Source organism: Mirounga leonina, unplaced genomic scaffold, assembly GCF_011800145.1.
Source record: "Mirounga leonina isolate KUSES-001 unplaced genomic scaffold, KU_Mleo_1.0 Mir_82, whole genome shotgun sequence".
Taxonomy (NCBI): Eukaryota; Metazoa; Chordata; class Mammalia; order Carnivora; family Phocidae; genus Mirounga; species Mirounga leonina.
In genome coordinates, this window is record NW_023270825.1 from 3,652,235 (window position 1) to 3,661,530 (window position 9,296).

The 9,296-nt window shown below is 65.2% G+C and overlaps 1 protein-coding gene and 1 long non-coding RNA gene across 2 annotated transcripts; one reads left to right on the forward strand and one right to left on the reverse strand.

The window, feature by feature from the left end:
- Positions 1-3,360: 3,360 nt before the first annotated feature.
- On the reverse strand, positions 3,361-4,826 carry DIO3 (iodothyronine deiodinase 3). The gene has a single exon (XM_034992314.1). It carries the CDS (start codon positions 4,824-4,826, stop codon positions 3,912-3,914), a length of 915 nt encoding a protein of 304 aa, XP_034848205.1. The 3' UTR covers positions 3,361-3,911.
- Positions 4,827-5,835: 1,009 nt separating this feature from the next.
- LOC118002638 lies at positions 5,836-8,977 on the forward strand. The gene is made up of 4 exons (XR_004677075.1): positions 5,836-6,075; positions 6,866-7,008; positions 7,674-7,733; positions 7,873-8,977. It is a non-coding gene; the product is annotated as an uncharacterized LOC118002638 (long non-coding RNA).
- The last annotated feature ends 319 nt before the right edge of the window (positions 8,978-9,296 follow it).

Consider the following 9,296-nt stretch of genomic DNA (forward strand, 5'->3'; position numbering starts at 1 on the left):
ACACACACAGCCCCCCCCCCCCCCCAAACAGAAGTTTCAGGAAACTGTATTACCTTAGGTGAAATGTATGCTGGTAGTTACATTGTATTTATTCTATCTCAGTTCTTACAAAATGCTTGACTTGATCTGGTAAGTTGATTTCATGACCCGCTGCTGGGTCCTGACTTGCAGTTTGAAAAATCCTGCTCTAAGTGAGGCTTGTACTTTCTCCTCCCCCTCTTCTGTATTTAAAATTTACTACCGGGAATGGATTTATGCATTATCGTCATATTTTTCACTTAAAAATAAAGAAGAGACAGCACTGGGAAGACACGAAACAATAAAATCAAGTAGACTTTCTGGAAGGCAGTTTAGCAAAACCTGGCAAACCAGACATCTTTAAAGATGTGCATGTGTTTTGACCCAGCGATTTCCCCTGGAAGGAATGTGCTAGTGGGGTAAAGTGGGGCAGGACTGTGAACACAAGCTGCTCACTGCGTTTCTGCTTATAATAATGAAACATCCCTCACACCCCAAGCACTCTGGAGCCCCCCAGGCTGTCCATTCGATGGTGTGGCAGTGGTGCCATTCAAGACATTTATTGACAAGGAAAGAGGGCGCCAGGGGTCAAAAATTAATGTCAGTCTACAATAATCCGGCTCTTGTTATTAAAATATATATTTACAAATGTGGGGGGGGGGCAGGGAGAGGCATGTTTGAAAGTGCTCACACCCTGAGGTTACCTTGGGTTGGCTTTATTTTCTCCTGACTCTTCTGAGTTTTCCTCGATGAGCACGCACTGTTTTTGTAAGAAGGAGAGATTTTAAAGGAAGAGAGAAGAAAAGAAGAAAGAAAGGAAGAAACGAGGGAGAAGGAAGAGAGAAAGGGAAAGATGAAGGGGAGGAAGGGAGAGTGGGAGGGAGAAGAGAAAGAAGAGAAGTTGGGGGGGTGCCGGACCCCCCCTGGAGCGGGGAGCCAGCCGGCCGCGTGGGCAGAGGCAGGAGCCGCAGGTCCGAGAGCCCAGTGCTCCGAGTTTCGGTCGGGAAGCCAGACGAAGCCGGGGGAGGCGGGGCGGGGAGCGGGCTCCGTGGGGAAGGGAGGTCGCGCAGCGCGTACAGCTGGACCCCCCAGCGGCCGGCCAGGACCCGGAGCGGCCGCGGCCGGCCGTGGGGCCCCGCGGCGGTTGCCGGCGGTCCCGGGCCGCCCTCCGCTGCCTCCAGGCCACCAAATCCGCACCGGGGCCAGCGCCTGCCGGAGTTCGGGGCAGGCCCTCCCCGGCGCCCAGCCGCGTCCGTGCGGCTGGCTCCGGATTCTTCCTGGGGGTTTTGGGGTGAGAGGCAGCGTTGGGGGGGAGGGGGAGGGGAGGAGATGCAGAAATACCATCTGTACCAATTATTTCTTAAAATTATTTTTTCAATTTAAATACTTTTAAAGCAAAAAAAAAAAAAAAAAATCCCAGCTCAGGGTGTCAGTTCCAAAAACTTTTCACAGAGGAGCAGTGTGGGGGCTGGGCGCGGAATTGGAGGCGGCGTTGGTGGAGCAGGGGCCTCTCTTCCACCCGCCTGCTGCACCCCCCTCACCCCTGCAGAACCCCCTCCCACGTGCGCGCTGCTCACACTCAGGCGCTCACTAACACTCTCTCTTTCCATCCCGCGACCCGGACGGTCCTGGGTTCCCGGGCGGGAGAAGTTCGGCTGCCTCGCTTCCCCCACTCGCGTTCTGCAGACTCGTCTTAGCGCTTTCTTCTGCCCCCCCCCCCCCACTGTTCCGCTCCAGGTGTCGCTAGCGGAGGGAGGTGGGGGCCGCGCTAATCCAGTGCTCCCAGCGTCGCCCTCCCCCAGGGAGCAGCAGGGGACAGAGCGAGGGCCGGGATGGCGCGGGAGCGCCCGGCCTGGACTGCGGACGCAGAGCGGTGCCACATGCCACGGCCCCCTTCCCCCCAGCCCCCGTCCCAGCAACAGCCATCCCCCTCTTTCCGGTCTCTCTCCGCTCCTCCATCTCGCTCCCTTGCTCCACTTCCCAGCCCCGAGCGCGTCGCGGGTGGTGGTGGTGAGGTCTGGCTCGAACTTGGGGAAGCGGAGGAGGGGCAGGAGGAGGGGGTGTCCTGGGCAGGGGGTGCACCCCGCTCCACCCCCGCCCCGCAGTAGGTGTTGCTGCTGGAGTGGTGGCGCTGCAAGCCCGCCCTCCCTTCCCCGTCTGCCCTCCCTCCGCCATCGTGCGCTTTGCTAGTCGCACCTCCCGCGGACCCCAGCAGCCAGGCGGGATTTGGAGGCGAGCGGGAGATGATTTTGCAGGTGCGGGAACGGGGCTAGGGAGGAGCCGGGTGGGGAACGAGGCTAGGGAGGAGCCAGGTGCGGGGAGGGGGCTAGGGAGGAGCCAGGTGCGGGGAGGGGGCTAGGGAGGAGCCAGGTGCGGGGAGGCGCCCGCGGTGGTCGGGAGCGCAGTCCTACCTGGTCCATAGCCCCCCTTATCCTCCACACCGCCCCCTCCCCCACACCATCACTCGGAGAAGTTAGACGGGCGGCTGCAGGGGCAGCTGTAATTGTGCGTGAGCGCAAGCGCGCGCGGCGGCAAGTAAGGACCCCCTTGCCTCTCGGGCCTCCTTCCAGGACCCCGCCCGGCTCGGCTTCTCGGTTTTTCTCCCGATCCCACATCTCCACCGTGCGTGTGTGCGTGCATGTGTACACTCCTGGGCACCCTCACCGTCCCCTTTACCTATTCCTTGCCCTCCCGCGCCCCTGCCGGCGTCGGGTCCTTCCAGCCACCCTTCCCCCCAGGGTCACTATGGGGACGCGGGGGAGAGATTTGTGTTTAATTCCTGCCGCTATTCAGAGGAGAGAGAGAAAAAAAAATAAAGGGACCAAAGGCAACCCGAAAGCAGTTTACTTCAAGCTTTTATTATGGTAGCGTAAAAGAAGTTTATATACAGAGTATTTCCAGCAAAACACTCAAAAATGGCCTTCGAATCAGGGGCTTCCCACTTCCTGGCCCCACAGTCGGCAGCTCTGCCGAGGAGACCCCTCACTCGGGGTCTCCAGGCTCTCCCCCCTCACCTCTCTTCCCGCGGACTCCTCCACCCACACCCCGTTTCCCAGGAGCCCGGGCCTCTTCCTTCTCCCTGGGGCGCTGCGAACCTCACCAGTGCCTCTCAAGCCGGCTTCCTCTGGTCCCGAAACAGTACCCCCAACCGCCCTCTTTCACCCCCTTTATGGCGGTCTCCTCACGGAAACCCAGAGTACTTTCCCTCTCTCGTTTTAGGCGCTGCTGCAAGCCCCCCTGCAGTTCAGAACCAGCTCGTGGTCAAGACCAGTTAGAGACAGCTCGTCATCAGCAGTGGGGCTCGTGAGCACCCAAAATAAGGGGGGGAAACAACCCTGCCCACCCTTCCCCATCCCAAGCCCCCACCCCCAACTCAGGGACAAGAAATAGACACAAAAGCAGCGGGGCATCCCCTCCCTGCGAACGACAGGTGTGTAGGGTGCCAGGCAACTAGGGCGAGCGGCAGGCGCTGCGGGAGCCCAGCTGCGCTCAGGGTGCGCGGGCGTGGCCGAAGTCTCTCTGCGCCTGGCTGAAGGCACACTGGCTCTTCTCTCTGCGGAGGGGGCGTGAGAGAGGCAGGGGCCTCTGCGGGGACACGTGGGGGGAGGGGAGGACCCAGGCAAGGTTGGCATCGCATCCACACTCAGAAAGGGATTTCGAGCCAGCCAGGCAGGTACAGGTGAGGGACAGTCACAGCAACAGAGTCCAGGGAGGCGAGGGAGAATTTTCAGGTGGCTTGGCTGAGGGCCCAGACTCAGCCAGCGATCCCGGCTCAGCACAGCTGTGTCACTGGGCCCTCCGCAAACCTGACTTGTTTGGGGGGGCGTTTGCACGTGGGCTTCGAAGGCTCGAAGACATCGCCCGCCAAGTTCAGTCAACTGCCCACTGATTGTTTACACTCGACGTGGCTGAGCGCCGTGCAGCTGCTCATCATAGCGCTCCAGCCAGGTGCGCAGCTCAGACACCTGGTAGCCGTCGGGGCCGCGGCCGCCCTGGTACATAATAGTGCCATTCTGGATGACGTAGAGGCGCTCGAAGTAGGCCCCATAGGCCGAGCTGCTGGAGTTGGCCATGGTGTCCAGGACAAGAGAGCAGCTGGGCGCTCCTTGCTGCAGTACCTGTGCCGCGCTGACCCGGTCCTCCAGGCTTCGGTGCTGCGGGATGCTGTAGGGGGAGTCTGTGGTGACCCAGCCGTCCGAGGGGTGAGCTTCCTCGATGTAGATGATGAGGAAGTCGACGTCGCGCTGGTACTTAGTGACCAGGCGGTGGAAGGCGCTCATGCGCGCCATGAACGGTGGTCAGGTGCAGCTGCCGAAATTGAGAACCAGCGGGCGGTTCCCTCTCGCGTAGTCAAGGATGTGCTGGTTCTGGAAGCCATTGGGCAGGACCACCTCGGAGTTGGGAGCTGGACCGCCCTCATGCGCCTGCTTGAAGAAATCCAACTTCTGGCCGTGCCACACGGCCTTCAGCGACGCCAGGGTGCACAGGCGGTTGTCATCGGACACGCAGACAGGCGGGTCGTCCGGGGGCACCTCCTCGCCGTCACTGTCGAGCTCCACTGCGGGTTCGGGCTGACCCCGGCGGCGGCGGCCCAGGAAATGCTTGCGGATGCACAGGAAGTCGAGGAGCCAGAGCATGAAGGCGGTGCCGAGGAAGCGCGGGAAGAGCACGAGGCACGAGGCCGTCTGGGCGCAGAGCCTCAGGGAGTGAAGCAGCAGGGAGCGGAGCATGGTGGCTGCAGCCCCCGAAGCCCCCTGGGACCCGCCACCTTCTCCCACCACCAACCGCGGGGCGGCCTGGCGAGGCATCTGGGCTTTGGCTGTGCGGGGAGCTCGATTTATAGCCGAGGCTTCAATTGGCGGGAGACTCCACCTCCGCGCCGGGCCCGCCCCCTTGCAACTTGAGCCCGGAGGGATCACCCGGCGGCGCGGCCAATGCTTTAGAAATCACGGGCCGAGGGCGGGCTCCGGCGGCCGGGGGCGGGGCGGCCCGGCCGGGGGCCGGCGGGGGCGGGGCCGGGCCCCCGAAGCCCGCTGCCGGGGGCGGGGGACCCCGGTCGCCGCTGCCGCCCGGGACGGGCAGCTGGACCGGGGACCCAGGCGTCCGCCGGGGAGATCCTCCCGCTCCAGCTGGCGCGAGCGCTGCGCGCGGCCTCGGTCCTGGCGGCCCGCCTCCGGCCCGCGCCCCTCTCGCCGCGCACCTGAGCGGAGCTCCCCGGCGGCCGCCGCGCCGCGCCGGAGCTCCGGTTCGCTTCCCGCGCGCCGCCGCCAACGCCGCCCCCGCCGCTGCTGCTCGTGCGGGGCCGCTGCCCAGGTGCCGCGGGAGCCCGGGGCCGCGGCCGCCGCTTTGCTGGCCCCGGCTCCCGCCCCGCCGGGGCCGCGGACCCGCGAGGAGGCAACTTCGGGCCCCCGCCGCTTCCCCTTCGCCCGCGGGCGCCGCTCGCCTCCCGGAGCCCGCCCGCCCGCTCGCCTCCCGCGCGCGCTCACACTCGCGCCTCGCACACGGCCGCCCCCCGCACCGCCCCGCCACGCACACCGCGCTCGGCGCCCCCCGCCGCTGCCCCGGGCCGCCGCGTGCCGTCCCGGCCGCGCCCGCCCCGTCCCATCTCGTCCCTGTTCGGCGCTGCTCTTCTCGGGTCAGCGGCCTCCGGGGCGCAGCAGGGAGGTGCGGAGGGCAGGGCCCGAGGGCCGGCTAGCGCCTGGCGCCGGAGACGGGGAGGGCCGGGGAAAGCGGCGCCGTGCCTGCGCCCCCGCCGACCCGGGAGCGCTTCGGGCGCGGGGCGCCGCGGGCGCGGGGCGCGGGGCAGCGGGCGTGGGGCGGCGGCGGCCCCGGCGGCTCTCCCACTAGGGGTAGCTGTTGCCTGAACGCCGAAGCGCTCCCCTCTCGCCGCGCTCCTCGCCCGGCGCAGCCCCGGTCGCCGGGCGCACCCGTCCCGTGCGTCCCCGGACGTTGCTCTCTGCCCCGGGAACGTCGAGACTGGAGCGCCCGAGCTGAGCCACCTTCGCCGACCCCGAGCGCCGCGGCTCGACTCACCGCGGAGGCGCCCGGACGCGTCAAGTGCGTACTTTCAACCGGGAATGTGTGTTGAGGCTTTTAGGGGTGCGGGGCAACTCCCCAACTCCGTGGGGCCCTGGCCGGCCCCGCCGCCGAGTCAGAGACCAACGGATCCCTCCCTGCGCCCGGCGCTCGGCCGGCGACTCGTGCTCAGGGGTGGCGGGGCGGGGAAGTGTCTTGACCTGGGGTCCCCGAAGCTGCGAGCAAGCCCCGCTTCGCCTTGGCCCGCCTTGCCCTCCGGGGCGAGGCCTGGGCCCGGTCTCAAGCGATTTGTACCCGGCCTGGGGAGTCGAGCCTCCCCGTACGCCCTCGCAGTAGCGGGGGCTTCTCTGGGGCGGCGGCGGCCGAGGCCCGGGGCCACCGCCGCCCGCGTCCCGTGCGCTGCGCGCCTCGGGGACCAGCCGCCTAACTTCTTCCCGGGACGGAGACAGCGCTCGCGCCGGTGGCCGAGGTGGGAGCTCGCTCGCTGGGCTGGATGGGGCGAGGGCGAATCGCTCCCAGCGGCGGCGGCGGAGGCGGCGGCGGCGGCGCCGGTGGCGGAGGCGACGGGGACGGAACAAGTCCGAAGAAGTCAACTGCCCGGCAAGGAGCCCCCACCCAGGACCCAGCGGGACCCCGCGGGCCGGGGCGTACACGCCCCGCCTTGGGCGGAGGTCCTCCCCTCCAGTTTTAGCGGCCCTGGCGGGACCCTTTGCCCCATAAGCTTCCGGTTGGAGCTGTGACTCCAGCAGGTCAAGACCCAGAGCGGAAGGTGGGGGCCACTTGAACGTAGCCCCCTTTCTGTTTCTCCCAGCCTGGCGATTTCTCTGCTGTCGGAGCAGGGATGTTGGGGCTGCACAGCCCAGAAACTCCTGGCCTGGAGGAAAGCCAGCCTGGCCCCAGCTCTTCTCAGCCTCCAGACACTGCCCCTCACCACCCTGGGTAGGGGTCATTCAGGTGGGTTAGGGAATTCTCCCTGAGCCAAACCTGGCTGGGGGAGGGGGACGGGTCCCACTTGTCTGCCCCCCCCCCCCTTCCCCAGGGCACCTCTGAGTTAGTAAATTGTTTCCTTTCTTTGCCTTGCTCCCCCCTTTGGGGGAGTGTGTGGGTTGAGGAGCCTCCTGCTTGGCAAGTCTCTGAGAGGAGGTTTGGGGCTCTGGTTTGCCCCTCCTGGGCAGGGGCAAGGGGAATGCCAACTTTTGCTGGCAAGATTTTCAAGCCCTGATTCCTTGGTTTCTTGCCGGGGGGGGGGGGGGGGGTGCCAGTCTAGGACCTGTGCTCTGCCCCCACCCCCGCAGAAGCTGGGACAGGGCCATGGGGCAGCCCTCCCCCATCCCATATTTGAGTTTCAGAAAATGAAAAAGCCACTTTGGGCTGGGAGAGCCCTTTGTGCTGCCTGGGATCTGGTGGTGGAGCTGGTGGGTGTGTGGAAGGAGTAGCCTGGGGCACATGGGATACGGGTCCTTTTGGTCCCCTCACCAGCCGGCCCTCCCAGCCGCCCTGACCCCGCACCCCATCCAGCCCCAGGGAGGCTCTGGAGAACAGCACTTGTCCCTAGGGCTGTCACTGCTCTGGGGGCTCTGCTTGTTTCCTGGGCTGATAGGCTGCATTCCATACCTCAGGATTCCAGAGCATTGGGCAAGGTGCTCGGACCTGTCTGGCTCCCAGAGCCGCTTGTGCAGGTGAGGACAGACCCCAGGTCCAGGCCTTTGGAAGCCAGGCCCAGGCTTGGCAACTTTTACTCCATCCCTCTCTTCTCCCTCTCCTAAATCCTCTCGCCTCCCTGAGAGTCCATGCTCCACCTTCCTTCCCTCTCCCCAGGGCAGAACACCAGCTCGCTCCTGGCCTGGAGGAAAGCCTCCTGGACCTGGCCCTTCCTACCAGCTGCTCATCCTGTCCTGACCTGTCCTGGGGGTCAGCAGTGAGAGTCTGGCTCCGAGGCCCAGAGGCCTGGCCCCAGTGGGCCTGGCAGGCTCTGCGCTGGGGTCACCAGGCTTGGAGCTGGGGCTGTTCCCCAAGCCTCTGTGGCTGGCTTGGCCTGCCCCCCTTCCTGCCTGCCCTCTCACAGCTCCAGCAGGGGGCGGGCGGGGGAAAGAAAAGGAAGGACAAGTTGAACTGGGTCCATCTGGTGTCCAGGAGCAACTTGGAAGGGGGTGGGGGGAGGGGACAGGCGATGAGGGCTTGGCTCAGCCAAGGGAGGGTTGGGTGGCCTTCTTGCTTCCCAGGCCATTCTCACGGGGCTGTCTCCCCGGGGGAGGGAGGGCCTGGGGGTGGGGGTTTGCCCAGGCTCTGACCCCTCCCCCACAGTGCCCTATGTGGGGCTTGGTGGGCGGATGGGCACAGCCTTTGCTTTTCTCCTGGTGAGCAACTCCCAGTGACCAGGGAGATGGCTGCTGAGACTTCCCACGGGAGCAGGCGGGGCCACGCGGCAGGAGGGCCTCCTAAAGCCCCGGGAGGAGGTGGGCCAGCCTGCACACCTGGCCAAAAGTGTCCGAGAACTAGCTGAGCCCTCGCCCAGCCTCATGGTGACTCAGCTGCCGGGGTCTCAGCCCTCCTTGGCCCCCGACCCTTCGTCTTCCTTTCCATTGGCTTCTGGGAATTCCCACGTGCTGTCCTGTCTCAGTCTCCCCTCGTGCTCCCTCCTGGCGGCTCTCCTTCCCCTCCTGCTCTACCCCTTCACTTCTGCCCGTGTTCGGCCTGACCCACCCTCACAGGGAGCTGGGACCTCCCTTGTCCTCCCTGCCCTCCCGTGTCCTCCACGCTCGGCCTTCCCCTCCTGCTGAGCCTCAGGAGGGGTGCGCTTCACCTCCGTCTCCGTCTCTGCTGCTGCTTAGGCTCCCCCTGAGGACAGATCCCAGCTGGGGTCCTGCATGGGGACCTGCTCCCGGAACCCAGGAGAAGCCCAATAAAACCTTTGTGAAATGAGTGAATGAGTGTGGTGTGGACTTACTGGAAACTTGTTTCAGGAGGATTCCAAGGTATTTCATTCTGCCCTTTTGCCTACTGGCGGCAGTGAGCGAGGTAGGGCGGGTAGGCAGTCAGGGCCCAGGGAGGCCTTGCGGGACCTGCAGAGCACAGTCTCTGGGACGTGTCCGTGGGCATGCTGTCTAAGTCATCCTCCCGTCCTCTGGCCGCTGGGTCAGTCCGTTTCCCTTCCTGGGGTGAGTAGGCCATCCCGTGGGGACCTGGGCCTGCCATCACTGTGCTCACACAGGTCATTTACTTCAAGAATGACTTCTTTCCCA